The sequence below is a fragment of the Taurulus bubalis genome, assembly GCF_910589615.1.
Source record: "Taurulus bubalis genome assembly, chromosome: 3".
NCBI classification, from domain to species: Eukaryota; Metazoa; Chordata; class Actinopteri; order Perciformes; family Cottidae; genus Taurulus; species Taurulus bubalis.
Window position 1 is genome coordinate 36,811,641 of NC_136591.1, and position 18,537 is coordinate 36,830,177.

The 18,537-nt window shown below is 43.5% G+C and overlaps 2 protein-coding genes across 2 annotated transcripts in view; both read right to left on the bottom strand.

Moving 5' to 3' along the window:
• Nucleotides 1-4,781: 4,781 nt before the first annotated feature.
• On the bottom strand, nt 4,782-6,307 carry nop10 (NOP10 ribonucleoprotein homolog (yeast)). Its single transcript, XM_079214875.1, has 2 exons — nt 6,145-6,307; nt 4,782-5,201 (listed from the first exon to the last, which is right to left on the bottom strand). The coding sequence occupies exons 1-2, from the start codon at nt 6,196-6,198 to the stop codon at nt 5,061-5,063; spliced, it is 195 nt and encodes a 64-aa protein (XP_079071001.1). The 5' UTR covers nt 6,199-6,307; the 3' UTR covers nt 4,782-5,060.
• Nucleotides 6,308-11,966: 5,659 nt separating this feature from the next.
• Nucleotides 11,967-18,537, bottom strand: part of lpcat4 (lysophosphatidylcholine acyltransferase 4) — a gene marked incomplete at its 5' end in the record, with an annotated part of 9,976 nt that continues 3,405 nt past the window's right edge. The window contains 10 exons of the mRNA XM_079214844.1: nt 11,967-12,660; nt 13,520-13,655; nt 13,764-13,856; nt 14,512-14,668; nt 14,763-14,888; nt 15,435-15,517; nt 15,762-15,816; nt 16,599-16,633; nt 18,096-18,154; nt 18,342-18,402. Coding sequence (XP_079070970.1) covers nt 12,491-12,660; nt 13,520-13,655; nt 13,764-13,856; nt 14,512-14,668; nt 14,763-14,888; nt 15,435-15,517; nt 15,762-15,816; nt 16,599-16,633; nt 18,096-18,154; nt 18,342-18,402 — 975 coding nt within the window. The 3' untranslated portion in view covers nt 11,967-12,490. The remainder of the gene's footprint in view (nt 12,661-13,519; nt 13,656-13,763; nt 13,857-14,511; nt 14,669-14,762; nt 14,889-15,434; nt 15,518-15,761; nt 15,817-16,598; nt 16,634-18,095; nt 18,155-18,341; nt 18,403-18,537) is intronic.

Genomic DNA, 18,537 nt, shown 5'->3' on the forward strand with positions numbered 1-18,537 from the left:
GTGTGTGTGTTTGTGTGTGGTCACAGAATAGCTAGTGAGCTGTGCTGAGCTAGGCTATCTCCCATGTGGTGCTGAGGTATCGCCGGCCTCTACAATCCGTTCTTCTGCAGCTGTAGTTCTCCATTGAGGCAAAGTGGTTGGCTGCCCGCAGGCATGTGAAAGAAAAATCGGCAACAGGCCTCCGTTCTGTGCCTACGGGTGTCGAGGATCCTTCTGATCCCGTTTGAAATGTAGAGGACTGAGAAGTGACACAGAAGTACAAATTCCCGTCCTACGAATGCATGAACATGTGGTGCGCCAGCAACACGCCGCTATCAGGGACGACGAGCACGCGTACACGGAGAGGTGAGGGCGCCTCTTTCAGGTGGAATCGTTCCTTTTTTCTCATCAAGCTCTCTTCTCCCTCATCGAATCCGTCTTTTCTTCCTCCGCCTCGTCTCGGATCGTCTCGGATGGGGGACTGTGGCTGCTCGTCCTTCTCTCCGCCACTTCTCAAGCAAAAGCACAAATGTCCCTCTAATGACGGCACCCATCGGTGGTCACAACCAGGGTGGGGGGGTGGGACGGGAAGGTGTCATCATCCGGAAAGGAGAGAGAGAAGAGAGAAAAACAATGAAGCAGAAATTAGTTAGTTAGTAAATGTTACGGGGAATGAAAATGAGGGAAAGCGGCACTGCTCTTGACACAATTGTCTCGACAACACGTAGTTTGATTTGCAGATTTTCACCAAATCGTTTCAGATCTTGTGGTGGCAGGCGTTCTCTTTGCCAAGCAGCGTTTGTGCGTTTTTACAAGTAGAGAAACATATAATCGGTATTAAAGAACTTCCTCTTTAATAGGTTTCACTTTTTAGGGAAACAATCCAGCGACACCGTCAAGTCCACCTCTGTGCTCTCAGAGCAACAGATGCAGGCTTTAACACGCCCGCCCCTTCCTCCTTTCCTTTATGTATTTAAATAAATGGGACATTCCTATCTTTTGTAGTACGTTAACCGAGCTAAACTAATTCTTAGAAATATTTGACCGGGGGGGGGGGGCATGAAGGGAGGTGTTAAACAATAACTAGCGTGAGTCAAACCGATGGCCCGAGAGCCTTGCAGGTGCAGAGTCATCCACTCAATGTGCCCTCCTCCTCTTCTTGGGGAAGAAAAAAAAAGGGACAAGACAGGTGGATATGGCTGAATTGTTGTTTTAGCTTGGGTTCATAATTTAATTATTAAAGGAGAGCGGTTCCAACCGGTTGTGGCAGTAGCTGCTGGCTGTTTTCTCTCACTCTGCATAGCTCACTTTCCTGTTTTCAAACGCTGCCTCACACCCTCTGTCCACACTCAGAGATGGACAGGAAGGGAGGGGGGAGATAAAGAGACGCAATACTCGTTTTGCTGGTTCAACTAAAAAAACAAGTCCCCCTCAAAAGAGGGGGGTTGAGTTTAATTTGCACAAACTTCCAGCTTCCAGCGTTTGTCCCGATACGCCGGGGGAGCCAAGGCCTATCCCAGCGTTGGTGCAAAAGGTGGCTGGAAAACACCCCGGAGACGTTATTAGTCTAGACTCTAGTCTAGACAAACACATTCAGACCTTATGGGCAATCACGGGTCTCTAATACAACTCAGTGGCACAGCTTTGGAAGAGAGTTCGGAGGCGAGAGGAAACCAGTTGGACACACGAGGAGAAAATGTCAACGTCAGCGGCCTCGTAATCTTCTCCCGCACTGTGTGACTAATGTATTAATACATCTTGGGACGGTTTTCCCACAGGGTGTTATCAATACCCTGGCACAGCTTTATCGCAGCATGTTGCATTGTGAAACATGGGTGTTCTCCTTCTTCTGTGTGTGTGACTGCACACGTTTGTTCCTCTTATCATCATGAACTACGACAACATACGTGGTTACTATAACATGTTAAGTTTCCTGTTTCTGTCCACTGTTGGTCTCAGCAGTAATATAAAGAGCGTCACAAGGTTCAGAACATTTTGTTCTGCTTTCTGGAAATTCAGCTCTGATTTGTACTTTTTCCTTTTCTTTTTTAAAGCAGTTACTTGTGCATATAAGATGATCGTTATTGTGCTCAGTTACACAAATACCACACTGCTGTATCACTAATACTAGTTTTGTTGTATATATATATATATATATATATATATATATATATATATATATATATATATACATATATATATATTGCAGGGCACAAAGTCAGCAAATGCTCAAATACACAGTTCCCCACGTGTCATAAACAAATACGTCCCCTAGTTGATGTAAAGTCAATATGACATGAGACTTTTTGTTATTTTGTTCAAATACTATAAATTAAAAATCCTTGACGGGTGCAGGTTGTTAAATGTTTTTTTTTTTTTTCTGGGCTGTTATCCACGTTTAATGACCAGTGAACGGCTGTAACATCACCTGTCATTTAACATTAAGTTAACCAATCTTCAGCATAGTTTACAAAGACCGTCATTCAAAAGTACCGCATCAAAACACCGGGACTACTCCCCTCAACGCCGTCACAATAATGGCCAATAACAAAAGTATAAAGGGGAGACAATGTGATCGGCTCCCTTACCTCTAGACGGTCTCTGCCCCCGGGCACTGGCGTTAATCAATATGATCCATGGGACACGCGTTTAGCTAAACACGCCTCCATTAACGAGGATAACCATCCTCTAATCATCCGCCAGCAGCAACTTAAAGATCGCCCGTTGGACGGTGATCCCCGCGTGCGAACTGCCGCCGTAAGCCAATTAAGCTCGCCATAATAATTCTGGCTTGAACCGGTCAGTGAACACCTCCCGATATTAATACGACGTTATAATCTTTCACAATAAAATGTAAAACATATTTAAAATGTGAAACACATGAGCAGATGTTTCTGTTTTTCGACCCCGGAATGCGGAATGCGGCAACCGACCAGAAGCTGCGGTTTCAGGGTTTCCAGGCAACAACACGCATTAGAAAAACCGGCTAAATTCGAGAGAAAGGCGCGCGCAGTAGAAATGAAACAAACGGTCGGTGGAATTAGCTTCGGCGCTGATGAACGTTGACAACCGTACAATGGAGAGCGGCATGTCGGGCGGTTGGGGCATCATCCCCCGGGGTGTCTGTCCGTACCCGGGGCTTGTATCGATGCGAGCCCCTGGCCGCTTCGCTTTCAGTTGGTCCAGCTAACCGACGTTAGCTAGCAATGCCGCTGATCAACTCCGCGGACCTCCGGTTTATTTCACTGACAGCGACAAATGCTCGCTGGGAAATATCGAAGTGTACACGTTAGTCACGTAAAAGCGCATACCTGGCTCAAATTCCCCGTGAAGAACGCCTCCGCCATACGTCTTTTTTCAGTTACATCTGGGAAGATTTGGCTCCTCTCCCAGGTTTTATAGCACTTTCTTTTTTTGTCCAACCGACCCAACAAAAAAAAACATGCGAGCGCGCCTGGCTGGTCCTCTGTCGCTTGCCGTCGTTCCTACAAGACAGCGCATGCGTGAGGACGACAAGCGGCTCGTGCGCTGGGCCGGGAAGTGTAGTCCATAAATTATGATAAATAAACGACAGTTTAAAAGTTTTTTCCAATGCTACATGCTTCAAATTTACATTTTTAAATGCATAATCATTATAATAGTGACATAAATACCAATATGTTTATAAATATGAAGTTAAAGCAGATGTATAGTATAAAATAGGCAGTGTCACCACTGGTAATCATTATTTTGTGTGCTTGAATACCATTTTGAGGTACTTGTACTTTAGTATTTCCATGTTCTGTAATATTTCTACTCAACTACCTTTCAGAGGAAAGTATTACACTCGCTACTTTTTATACTATAGTTACATTATAACTGTAATGATGTTTGATAAACTTACAAAATACAATGTCCTGTTAAGGACTAGCGCAGCTGTATTAATCAAATATTATACATCATAATATTTGTGTCACTGTGGCCACTTTGGCAGAAGTATATATTTTAATACAAGTATATTTTGCTGCTACTCCTGTTGTTTTACTTCAGGTAGTTTTTACATTGTTGTATGGAAACTTTGACTTCAGTAAATGATCGAGTGTCTCATCCACCAAACCAGGCAGAGTAAATGTGTAGATCTAATATTGAATATGTATGTGAAGCGTGTCCTTTTGCCGGCTCTTAACAAACACCGGTTTATAAGATTCAAAGAGTTTGTACATGGTCGGTAAATACGTTTCCATGCTATTCATTTCGGTTGTTTCATTCAGGTAGAGATGGAAAATGGTGACATCTGTTTTGTTGTATCTGAAGAAAAAACAAATCTGCAGGGTCAGCACAACATACGTTTTATAACTTTTTCAATTAACCTCAATTTCCTGATATTTTATTTAAGAAATTCTTGAAAGGACGTTTAAAAATAAGTCTCCCCCTTCCGGCACAAATATTTCAAATTTTAAGTTGACATCTTTGCAGGTTGCACATTATCACAACCACTGCAGTCTATAAGTAACATTTTACCTTCAGCATTTGGAAGTGACCGGTCATCTATAAACAGCCATAAGGATAAAGAAACATACAAATGACATTCTTCTAAAATAAATTCTCTCATTTGGCATTTTGATAATGGTGGAAACTAAGGATGAAAACTTCTCATATGAGTTCAGTTGAGATTTCGATCTGGTGACTGTAACATACGATTAAGTCTTTTCATTAAAACCACGAATTGAGCCCTCATGCATCTGCATTTGTAACATTACTCCACTAACATTCAGGTTTCATTCTTTATCTGGACTTCATACACCAAGAAACACCCGACAACAAACCATCAACCAAACATTTATTCCATATGAAAACAAAATTATAGCATTATCTAATGAATGTCAACAAATAACAGTCCATAAAAAGAAGATCCTCGACATCGATGACAGATGATATCCAATGCAAGGACAGCTCCCGAAATGTGGGTGAAACCGAGGGAAAATCCAGACTGCACGTTCTTAAGGTGTGATCCTGAATGTGTGTTTTTATAAACGTTACAGTACCAATCTTGGCCTGCGGCGCTCCACTTCTCGGCCTGACCCCCCCAGTCCCTCCACCGCTCACAGAATGGGTCTGGGCTGCTGGGTGAGCAGAAGGTTGAAGCGTTTCTTCACCGTCACCCGGTGCCGGGAGAACTTGTCGTCTGGGGAGAAGCGGGCCGGGTGGGCCGAGCTGGTGGGGTGTCCACCGGGACAAATCTTCTGTTGGGGACAGGAGAGAGAAAGCAAAGCAGTTCATTCCTGCGCGGGGAGATGATAAAATAAAATGCATGAATGTCCTAGTGCTGCAGCAAATCATTATTTTCATTAGCTTTAATGTATCGATCATTATCCTGATTAACGGATTAATAGGCAAGTCTGTAAAACTTATATATAAAAGATGTAAGATATGCCTGACAATTTCAATTGATTTCAAATTAAATAAAGAAAAAACAAATGCTGGAAAAAGAGTATTTTTTACTTTAATTAATACAAGTTTTTTTATTCCTTACGATTAACTAGTTAACTGTTTTGCAGAACAAGTCAATATATATATCTTGTTATGCAACCTAATAACTACAATAACTTCATCTGCTTGAGCAGAACTACTATGGAAAGTTATGTTTTTATTGTATCTTAATGTATAGCACACTGTCTATGTTACATGCCATTTATAACAAAATAAATGTATGTTTATACATATTTTCTTCTGTTATTTTCTTTGTGTGGTGTTACTCATGGTAGCCATAGCTACCATTTAATTAAGGACATTTATCAGTTTTTGTGACGTTAGCAAAAGTGGTCTTATTTCAGGTGAAGAAAAAACCCTGCAAGATAAATAATAATGAGTTGGATATGCAAACAGTTACAGGTTTTGCAACTGGATTGATTACATTTAATAATCTTTACTTTTCACCAAATGGATTAAATGGAAGTTGCAAGTCACAAACTCTTAACATTTAAAATAACCTTTATTTGTCTGTGTATTTCGTTTCCCATTAAACATTGCAGATTACATTAAGGCCTCGAGCTAACGTGCGTCAACCAACAGTATGACACATTTCATTAAATACACTACAGTATGTATGGGCTACTTTAAAGAAGTACAAGGTATTTTAACAGAATACATTTGGAGGGGAAGGACGTAAACACAACGCGGCCTTACCTTCAGAGTGTAGACTCGTTCTCCGGCCTCATTCACGTAGAACTGCAGGAACATCTTGACGCGTTTTAAGAGCCTCAAAATGTATGAAACACTTTGTTTTATCGCGTAAAACAACTCGAAAGTCGCAGCTAACAAGCTCTTCGTCTGCGGGATCCCACGTGTGGCGGAGTTTCTCCTCGCGCGGACAGCAGAGCGGATATCCGGTTTAGAAATCAGAGCGCTTGGCATCCTGGGTAATTGAGTTTCATAGTCATGAAATAGTTTTTAGATTAATTTGATACAATATACAATTGTATAAACGAATAAAAAAACATATTCCAACGATTTTGTTTAACATTTCTGGTCTTATTGGTGTTTTATGAACAACAAGATAATAATTAATTTGCTGAACACATACGTGAATATTTAGTTTTTAATATTGGTTGTATAATACAGCTGTATTTAATACATTTGAATCAGTGCAAAAAATACTAAATATTTGCTTGGGTATGAATGTAATATATATAAAGTATAAATAAAATAATAAATTATATAAAACTGTCAGAGGTGTGGAATATTTCTATGACAGTCTTCTGTCAAAAGAAAACAAATCAACCTGAATCCAGTTTGTTTTTAAACATGCTGCGATGCAAACTGATTCATTGGTTGAAGACGATTCATTCCTCACATGAAAGAAAGGTAGGCACAATGATCATATTTGACCGATCATTTGTTTTATTTGTCACTGAAAATTGCTTTTCACTTGAAACTGAGCTAAACTTCTATTTAAAAATGGCGGTTGACATATTGCATAAGGGGCAATAAGAGCATAATAAGATACTGTATATCTTAGATTAGATTACTGATTCTTCTTCTTATAACACTGTTTATGTGTGTATATATAAATATATATATCATTGTTATATAACACGTGTAATGTTGTGTTAATGTTGTGTTTATGTGTTGGTGGAACAGTAATATTAAGTATATCCTAGACAAACACATCTAGAAATTATTTTTGGTTTAAAAACTCCAATTATTAAAATAAACCTGCTGTCATTTTACATTTAAGGAGGTAAACATTTCAGTTGGCTTAAGGTTTATTCACATGTATGTTCCCTTTAAATCATCAATCTGTATTTTTTTTAATATTCTACACTCAATAAGTACTGTATCACCTCCTGCAGTTATAGGCGCTAGAAGACATTTAAAAAATGCAATTTGTGCATCTCTGCTGTTGTAATCATTCCAATTGCTGTTGGTGATCCCACTTTCCTCTGACAGCGATAAACGATGGACCCGGTGTTGTTTTCCCTTCCTGAGATCCTTCTCAGCGACGTGGAGCCTGATGCCGCTCAGTCAGGATCCCTGCCCGCTTCTTATTTCCCCCCACGTGACCTCCAGCTGGTCCGGGAGCCGGACATCCACGAACCAACAGACGTGGAGCCGCCATGTGTGCGGCATCTGATCCTCAACTTGACGGACCCCTTCCAACCCCGAGCTGAGGACCGTCCCCCTTTCCTAAACGTCCTGCCTGGAGCGTGTCCCCCGTCACTCGGCCTCCAGGCTTCACCCGCAGGCGACTACGGGTCCTTTCCTGGGCTGACTCCACTTTTCCCAGAGCTCTTCACCCCTTGCTTCCCACTCGACATCAGCCCCGTCACCTCCGCACCAAACTCAAACTTGGAGTCAACATTTTTGCCCCCCTCCAGGGTCTCGAGAGGAACCACAGCAGCGGCGACAGGGAAAGAGCAGCTTGAAGAGCCAGAAGGTCAAAGGTCAAGGAGTTACAGGAAAGGCAAGTATACATCAAGAGCCGTTTGATGGATTGCCATGATGTATTGTTCATGGACACCAGTGTGTGTGTGTGTGTGTGTGCGTGTGTGTGTGTGTGTGTGTGTGTGTGTGTGTGTGTGAGTGTGTGTGTGTGTGTGTCGCCCCGACAACTACGTGTGCAGCTCAACATTTCAGTTCGTCCAATACTTTTGTTTTACGACCAAATATGACATTCCCATCAGCCTCAGATTTCAGCTTTCGTTTAGCGGCCATCAACTGTTGGTCTATCCCATAATAGACTACTTTATACACTATAATATCAGCCTAATGTGTCTCCCACAGAGGGCTTTTTACTGCAGCATTACTTTTACTTTTGATACTTTAAATACATTTATCATCGGCTGTTGTGCTTTTACTGAAGTGAGATTGTGAATGCAGAAATGTGACTTGTAATGGAGTATTTGTACATTGTTGTATTAGTACTTTTATGTAAAGTTATGTGACGAATACTTTTCCTCGTCATTTTTTCGAGATCTCAAGGAAATTAAAGTGGTTGATTTTAGTCGCTTTTCTCTCCCCTGTTTTAAAAAAAAGTGTCTTTCCTCACAGAAGAAGAGCAGAACAAAAATACAGTCGAAAGAGCAACACCCAAGCTTTCTCCTGGACTTCTTCCCTCTTTGGACGAAGAAGCAGTGGCAGAACGCAACTTCAAGGAATATATGACGATCATAAACTCCCTCGGTCCCAAGGTGCCCGACCATATGTTGTGATGTGAAATCTAAAAATAGAAAAATTGTAAAAAAAACAACAACAACTGTCTATAATTTAATTTAATTTAAATTAACATCAACGCCTAAATCCTGTCCTGTCACTCACAGGATGAAGAGGAGAAACTGACGACAGAGAACATCCCTTTCCTGGAGTACATGTTCGAGCGGTGCAGCCGTGGGGACTTTGTCACGGAGGTGAGCTATCGATGGCATTAACGGAATACATGAACGATTTAATCACGACAAAAAGATCATTTTGTTTTGGATCCTGTGTCTTTTTGTTCCACGACATTAAACGTGTTCACAGACTGGGAGTCTCAATCTGTGCTCATCCGTCTCTCAGGTGGATTCCCTCCGTTCTCCAGACCCAAAGCCCGTTGACCTTCTTCCCCTGGAAGAGCTAGAGGTGATAAAACACGACAATACGCAGCGTAAACGTTGTGTTTCGTTGCCTCGAGGGCAGGAGGTCGACCTACGAGCTAATCTCAGCTTTAGCGCCATCTTAAAAATGCCGATGTGAGAAAAAAATGGCGTAAAATGCCATTTTTTTGTTTTTGCAGGTGATGCGGGAGGAGTATCGAACTTCTGCCGACGCCATTTTTAATCCTACGACCGACGGCACATCTCTGGTGTGTACTTGGGACGCTATCAAGTTGCATTATGGGAAATGTAGGATACAGAGGGCGTGGCTCATGCTAGCGAGTAAAAGTCAGGACGGTCAGGAAAGCTTCTGCTGCTTCGGTTTTAAGGATTCTTTGTAAAGATCTGTCCACCACAAGTCCTCTAAATGTATATATTTGTATATTATTTAAATCGCTGGAGTCCCTCTTTAATTTCATCTTTTTCTCTCAGGTGGAGTCGACGCTGAAAACAGAGTGCCTGGACCCCGCCCTCGGTCCAGATCCCATTGACCTTCTTTCATACAGAGAACTTTTGCTGGAGGTAACATGATAATAAATACTGTACGATTTCAAGCATAGAATTATAATAAGACAATGTCATAGCATTTGGCATGCAAGAAAAGGGTTGCAGAGAGAGAACAGGCCTCACTTGGAAAAGTTCCTAAAAATCTTGTATTTCTCCTCTGGCTCAACAGCTCATGAATGTGATCCAGCAGCGGTTAGCGGAGCTGTCCGACTCCGACAGCGTGACTCCTGGCCCCGAAGAAGCGGCTCCGGCGGCTTTGCGTGTGGAGGAACCGGCTCCACCCGGTTGGGATCCTCCAGGCTCACGGTCCGACACGAGCCCAAACCAGGACGGACACAGAACACCTCCGGGGAACACGAGCCCAGGAGAAGGCCGGACCATCGTTTCTCCCGTCCTCCCTTCACAAGCCGACAGCCCCGGCGATGCCTCGACGTCTCCCCTCGACCACGACGGCTGCCGTTTCATGGACTTTCTGGCTTCTCTGCAGTTGCTTCCCAAAACCTCCCCTGCAGCCGCCGGTATGGCTTCGGCTTCGGCGGCGGGAGACGCCGGTGCGTCGGTGGAGACGCCTCCGGCCGCAAAGCCGGAAGAAGCCTCGACGTCCCTCTCAAACCTCGGGGACACACGGTCAGCTTCGGCGTCCCAAAAGCCTCAGGAAGGACCTCTACCGGGGGACCCTCCTGCCTCCGAGTCCCCCTCAACCCCGAGTGCTTCAGGGGCCAACGAGGACCCTCGCACTGCTGCCGTCGAGGATCCGGCTCCCGGTTTCAGAGCCGATTTGCCAGCCGGCCTTCCAGCTCCTCGCCCGCTGCCTCCGATGAGAGATCCACGCAGTCCGGAGAACATAAACCCAAACGCTCATCCTGAAGCAACCCCTGAGTCCTTTAATGCAGACTCTTGCGATCCCCCAGCGGATGTCGTTTTATCAGACCCGCCGTCCTCTGGACTCAGGGCGGGACAGCAGGGCGAGACGGAGAGAAAAGAGGTCGGCAAAGCAGCAAGGGAGGAAACGTCGAACAAACAGAGCTCCAAACGGAAGAAGGAGAGTAAAGACAAAAAGACAAAAGACAGATGCAGTCAGAGGCTGTCGAGTCAAACTGAAAACCCCAAAGCAATACAGAGAGGCGGACCCGTAACAGAGGGAGCAGAGGAGAAGAAAGCATGTGAAAATGGTGAGAAGAAATCAGAGAGGGACGGGGTGGTTTATGAAAAACAGAAGAGACGGTCGTCGTCAGGAAGAAGCCAAACACCGAGACCAAAGATCGGAGAGAGGGAACGTCGTCAAAAACCCGTAGAGGAGATGCAGACGCTCAAGCAGGAGGTCAAGGACCCCGATGTGAGCAGGGGAACGGGGGCAGGAAGTGCCCCGTCGACCGAGATCCCAGGGGAGGAGAACGAGTTCGTTGAGGGGGCTCAAAAGTCCAGTATCGCAAGAAGAACCAGGAGCACGACAACCGCGGAAAGAGAGCAGCCGACTCCTCGTCCGCCCGGCATGAACGCCAAAGGGAGAGGAAACCACTCAAAGATGGAAACTCAGGACGACGGCAGACTAGAAGTGAAGGTGAGGGAGGAGGAAGCCGGGCGGCAGACGCTGACGGTTTTAAGTCTGAGAAACCGGAGGGAGAAGACCAGCGAGGACGAGGCGTCTCTAGCTGAACCTTCTCCGCAGAGCCCAAAGGTTCAGACCGACACTCGCTCAACAAAAGACTCGACAAAGGACTCGTCAGGGGAAGAACCGCCGGTCCAGGAAAGAGAGTCCTCTTTTGTGAAAAGTCGGGAGATCGAGACAAGTTTGAACTCCGCTCTGGGTCCAGGGAGTCGACCACGGAGCCCAACGGCCGAGAGTAAACGTGACCACGTCTCAGGGATCGAGACGTGGCCACAAAGTGCGTCACGAGGGACGGAGGCGACGCATCGACCAGCAAACCCGGCAGGCGATAGAATAAATGGAGGAGAGGATGAGGAGGCACGCCAGGGCCTTGTGGAGAGTCCGACGAAAAGGCCGGCGCATCAGAGGGCGAGCGAGACGGAGACGATCAGCTCAAGTCCCGGAGGTGCGTCCGAGACGGGAGCCTCCGGCTGTAAATGGAGCCCACCCTCAACGAGAAGCAGTGTGAAGGCGAAGGATGGAAAGGCCTCAAAAGCATCAGGCCCGCGCTTCTCTACGTGTCTTCACTCAAAGTTACCCTCGAAGTATCACGACTTCCTCTTGTGCAAAACGAACACACACAGCCGGCCGCCGGGTGGAGACGAGAGGAAGCCGAGAAGAGGAAGAAAACGCTGAGAGGAAGAGTGATGAGTGTTGTGCGTTTTGGGATGAAAGATACAGAAAGTATGTGATTGAGAGAGAGGACCTCCTGACGAATAATTCACAGTTTAATTTATTGTTAAGTATAAACAATATTCACGCGCAAAAATGTAGGAATTCATTTACGTAAAATAAACTTTTTGATTTACAGAGATTTTCTTTTTTGCACATACCATTGTCCCGTTTAAGAAAACAAACTAAATCCACATACAAAAGAGGGAATTACATAAATAAGACATTTCATGGAAGGTAATGGATTCTTTTAACAGCATCTGGACAAGATATCTGTTGGGCAATTAAAAAGAATTGCACTGGTAAACTTTGAAGTCTTCAAACATACAAGACACACATTCACACCTCAGAGCCACTGCAGTCACAACATAAGACATTCTTTGGTTTTTTAAAGTTCACTGTACAGTGATATAGATTTTAAAATACACACACACACACACACACACACACACACACCTAAAAAAATACAATCCTTTGTCGACGGTTATTCCGGTTCAATGTGTCTTGCTAGCTGCATTCAACGATGATGAGCACAACTTGACTTAATGTCCTGTAAAAAGCAGAATCCACTTCCTCATTCAAACTTTTTGTTGCCGTGGAGGGATGTGTCGTCGTCGTGCGCGCTCCTGTTGTTGTTGACAGTCGTCCCGTCGGCCGGCTGGGAGCCCGCCTCCTCGGGCTGCATGTACTCGCTCGTCACTCTCTGATAGGTCGGGTGGGTCGTCAGCACTCGCAGAAGATTCTCTGTTGGGAGAAGCGGTGGATTTCATTTGAATTCTTTACAGTAATTTGTCACCTGATGAAACGCACGTGTCGGTTGCCTTTTTGCTTCATTAAGTAACTAAAAATATCTGACAGAAGAAGAGTAAACAGACAAATAAAAAAGGTATTTGCACATCCGGTAAGGCAGCAACTTTTGCCTTAAGGGGCCCTTTTTTAATCGAATAGTAAACGGACGACCCCTGAGATATATTTTTATGGACATTTAAAAATTGTATACACATATATATATATATATATATATATATATATATATATATATATATAAATAAATAGAGAGAGAGAGACTGTATCAGGATATTTTTTCAATTATAACAATCATACATATGAAATAGGATTCTTTTTTGACAAAGTGTGTGTAGCCCTTTAAGCCCTAGCCCTAACCCTATTTATTGTTTGAGTTGTACATCAGGATTATATATCATTGCAGCCCTGATTTTTATGTTTAATTTGATACCTAACATGTTTTGTTTTTTTGGGGGTTGGGATTTATACAATGATTTTTTCTTGATTTTCCTGATATAAAAAGGGTCCCCCAATGGGCTTAACATTAACCGCTATACTTGCTGTATTTGAATATTTAGATGAGATATTCCTTTATTAGACCCGCAGTAGGGACATTTACATGACTACAGCAGCAAACAGGAACTCTCAAAACCTCCAGAGCTTCACCGTGCTCTCAATTCTTTCAAAGTTTAGCTCTTAAATAATAAAACAAACTTGAAAAAAAGAGGACAATTTAATTCAGCCTTCTTCACGGAAACGATAGAGGCCCACTATTATTCTACGACTACCACAGCACACTCGTCTGAGAGACGCTCACCCTCAGAGAGCCGGCCGTGTCCGGAGGCCCGGGCGTAGAGCTCGGCCGTGTGGCGCTGAGGGAAATCCAGCAGCGCGGCCATGAGGTCCGTCAGCTCCTCTGCACGCAGACGGCCTCGGCCCTCAGCGTCGAACATCTGGACAACGACGAGACATTTAGAAGAAGAGGAAACAACAAGACGGGTCTTTGACACGTTGGATCCTTTACCTCCGGTCAGAAACGTGAAGAAAACAGTGGGACTCACAGTGAAAGCCGTGTGAAGTAAAGACTTGAAGCTGACGCGTCCTGACAGAGCGGCTACAGTCAGGTAGAGCGGCCTGAGGTCCACAGTCTCATCCTGAAACAAAGAAAACACATTATTGCAAGTTTTTGGACACAGTTTTGACTTCTTTGTGTGTTTTAAAAGTGTGAGATCTCAAAAAATAAATGAGGAAAAGTATCGGTCACGCTCTAAAAAAGCCTCAAAGTCTACATCTGTATTTTCAGCCAGCTGTGGAAGATGTATTCACATCGTTTCACATCAAAGTTAAAGTACTGGTGTGTTTTAAAAGTGCAAGCGGAGACAGAAACTGGTATTTAACTGATTTGCTAGTTGATAAATTACTAAAGAAACTTGCAGCTCTCAGATCCTTTCATTTACTTTAGGATGAATATATTAATTTATATTTCAGTTTTCTCATGACCTTAGGTGCAGGTCATCTTTATTTAATATACAGAAGGTTTTTATACTCAGCAGGTATTTAAAACAACCAATCTGAATAATATTCAACAATGTTTTGGACAACAGACTTCTTTATAATAATACTTTAATTTGATAAAGCTCTTTTCTAGGTACTCAAAGACGCTCATCTTCTTCTTCTGTACATCTTCTGCAGTTACTGGGAGCTTTGACTGAACCATCGAGCCGTCCAACAACACAGACTCTCAAAACCTCCGCAGCACATTTAGTGAAAAAACCCCAGTGAGGATGAAGAAGTAATCATAGTAGGAACCTTGGAATAAATGTCCCGGACGGCGACGTCCGTCTGTCCGTCCGTCAGCCCGAGGATGGAGGAGAGCTCCTCCGCGCTGACCTTTGACCCCTGAGCTCCTGACTGACACCTGTCAATCATTCGGTCCAGTGCTGCTTCCAGTTCTTTCGCTCCCAGCCTGAGAGAGAGAGAGAGATGAAGATGGTGAGATAAATATAATAAAACTATCTCACAGGACTGAGTTCAGGAGACAAACACAGATTTCCTCTCACCCGTTCCCGCGCAGCAGTTTGAGTGTTTTCCTGGCAGGAGACTCCAGTGGCAGCGAGAGGCCCCCCACCTTGTTGACAGGAACCCGGCCCTCCATCACGTAGTCTGTAGACGGGATTCCAAGGGCCCTGTAGCGCGGCAGAGAGGTGCATTATGGGAGACTTTCTTTTCCTTCTTATTCATAACATAAAGTCCTGTGTTAACACCAAGCACGTTTAACCCCCGTGCTTCATCGCTCGGCTGTGGACTAGAACACTCCTGTGTATTTTGGAGGAAATTAATCCAAAGTGAAACAGCAGAAAAACTAATGGAGCGATCCAATAACCCGAGACACGTGCCGTCTCAGTGACAGGAGGTCAAGGGGTGTCGGAAACCTCCAGAACTTTCTCCAAATCACAAGATGTGTTTTTGTGAAACGATGTGATGGTGTGTGTTGGTTCACGCAAAATAAAAGCATGCAGTACACTAAATGAATTAATACTGTGAATTAAGCCCAAAATACTGCTGCTCAAAGCACCTACAGAGAGACACAGCAAGGTGCGATCCATAAAATAAATATGGCTCTTATTAAATATCTAGTGCCGTCTGTGGGAAACTGAGGCAAGAGGTCCGAGTGTTTGTTGATTTCTTCCATATCATGACATTAAAAAATCAAAAAACATCTGCATACTTACTTGGCCATGAGTTTCTGAACATTGTCTGCGTACAGGTTGGGGTCGTTCTTCTCCTCCTGGGACGGAGTGTAAACTGGAAGGAACTGCAGGATGAGAAAGAAAAAACCTTTCTTTAATTATAGTAGCATTTATAGCAAAAAAACACACGTTGGATTTTAATATTCACAACACTTTTTACAAAAGTACTGATCACTCCTCTGGTGATGAACGTGATCATTTCCTACTTCACACAACAGTGATGTCACACACTGAACACACAGTACACCCCTACATCACATCATGTGACACATGACTATTACTGTTTAATCTAATGAACGGTAAACTTACCTCAATGGTTATGTTGGTGTAGAACTGAGAGGTTGTGTGCAACAGCGCCTCCTTCCTAAGAGAAATTATATCAAATTTAAAATTACAATTACTAGTCATATTACTGGTTTTGTCAAAAGACGTCTGGTGGCTTTGGAGTGAGCGAAGAGAACCGCTTCAGTTCAGAAAGAGTCTGAAGCTGATTTAAATATAGCGTACACGTTAAAGACAGTGATTTATTTAGTCTAAAGTCATATTAATTATATCATATACTATTAATCATAGTGATGTCCTCAGCAGTACTTTACTCCTGTGCTTTTACTACTGTCTGCTTCTTTAAACTGTCCATCTACTGTAAGTCACACTTTCAAGTGTCCAAAAAGCCTCAAGAGATACTTTAAAAAGGTACGCAGTATAAAGACCCTAGTGGTGGATATATTATCATATTTCTCAACGCCAGCTTCTTCTTGAGGCAACATGACTAATGTGACCAGAAATGAACTCACCGTCCACACCCAGTTACAGTTCATATGTGTAATAAAGCTGCAGCCATAAATCCTCCCTCATGGAGGACATAAGAGCAGTGGATTCAACTTCCTGGTCATTTTTAAGGCTTGTGGTGCTATTGCATTGTGTTGCATTATACTAGAGAGGCTCTGTCAGAGACACACCAAGCAGGAAAAACCTTCCCAACAGCAGGAAATATACTGCAACAGAAAATTCCTTTTGATATCTCAAGGTAAAAAAAAAAGATAAAATCAAGTTTCTGAGCAGAAAACAGACGAGAGAGAGAAAGTGCAAAGTCCTGGAAGTTGTTAAAATATGTTCCCAAGCTTAAATACTGGAATTAGGACTCACCAGCTTGTTCCTTTGTATGTCCAGCGCACAGTATCCTGAGGAAGAGCAATAAAAAGATCATAATCAGTGGACACAACAAGGTGCCAACGGAAGAGAAGAGAACAAAATGCCCTCCTTCGCAACCGGCTGTTGTTCTTTAACAGCTGGCATTGTTTTCAATGTGTGTGTGTGTGTGTGTGTGTGTGTGTGTGTGTGTGTGTGTGTGTGTGTGTGTGTGTGTGTGTGTGTGTGATTGAGGTGAAATGAGGTCCTGACCTGGAGACACCTTCTGTTGCGGGAAACTAAAGCGGGGTTTTTAAATCATGTCAAAGGGGCAAACACTAATCTGTTACAGGTGCGTAGCCGAGATCTCAATGAAGGCCCCCGGTCCGAGCCGGGGGCCCGAAACCAAAAAGGGGGTAAGGAAGTGGGGAACGCACAAACGAGTAAGAGACGTGTGTGTGTGTGTGTGTGTGTGTGTGTGTGTGTGTGTGTGTGCAAGCAAGCAGAGACGGAACAAAGCGTCCCCTGTTCGCGCATCATCACCGCAATGACAAGGACATTTTGACTTTTGTTCCAGTGACATAGTTCCTGATTGGCTATCATTTCTGTTTTTGGATTATCTCTGAAGATCTAATCATATCTGGATGGGCGACAGTCCTTTAGCATGCAGTCAACAAAGTGCTGATAGTCTTCGCTTCATCACACACACACACACACAGAGTCAGCTTCTATTTTGAAATCATCTTGTCACTATAATGACCATTATATAATAATTCCCTCTCTTAATAAAAATACATATATTTTTTACATTTACTCTGTTAGTTATTTACTCTATTTTATTATTATTGAATCATATAAATCATTAAAGCACTTTGCCACTGAGTGGTCGTAGAGAAATAAAAATACTACATTTAATTTCATTTGTAAGCATGAGATAGAATGCGTGGACTCAATTTAATTAAATCTTTCCCACGTTTAATTTAATTTGTGGGCATAAGATAATTGTATAAATATGAAGTGCACCTGCTTCAAGCATCTCAGCATATTGCCAACAATACAACCCTCAGTAACTGCCTCTAACTAACAATTATGACTTATTATCATCTTGTCGTAGGGACTTTCTAAAGTAAAGCTTAATTATAGAGACTAACTAGAGCTATGCATAGTAAAAGGATAAGTGCCTTAATTACTTAATTCATATCCACAAATGAAATTATTAATGTAATTGAGGTAATTAGTAAAGTTTGTGGACATATAAAAAGGGAGGGAGCACAGTTTTATATTAGTTTTTTGTGAATGAGTGCATGAAGAAGTTCTCTAATGGGGATATAAACATCTTCAGTTTGTTTACAACCTCAGATAAACGGCATTCCTCCCTGACTCAGCGCGGACAGAAACCCGTTTAAAGGCGATCCGAACTCGGAAACACGGACGCTTGCGCGCATCAAACCGGCCTCCTCAGGTCGCCGGCTGTCATTAAATAAAACCGCCTGCCACCCAAACGGCTTCACTCACCAGCTTGTTGGGGTAACGCAACAGAACCGGTTGGACCGGGAGCCCGGCGAGAAAGGCACCTGATGGCGGAGAGAAACACAAAAGAAGAGAGAGAGAGAGAGACAGAGTGGAAAGACTGGAATGAGAAAGAGAAGCAAAACAACCAGCTGCTGCGCCCTTTCCTCTCATTCCCGCCCCGATTGTAGGAAAGGTGAACAAACTCGTGGAATGCGAGTGGAACGTCAAGACAAACCAGACGGGACTCACCGGGTTTGAATTTGATGAGCGCGCTGCCGTTGGTCGTGGTTCCCTCAGGAAACATCAGCATCTGGCCGAGGATTAAGAAATGTGACGTAGGAGTTAGGGAGAAATGAAGCCACGTATATATGAATATATTAATGTCCCGTCAGAGCCACAAACCACAGAAACAGCCTTCTACTGACCATGCATCTTCAGAACAATC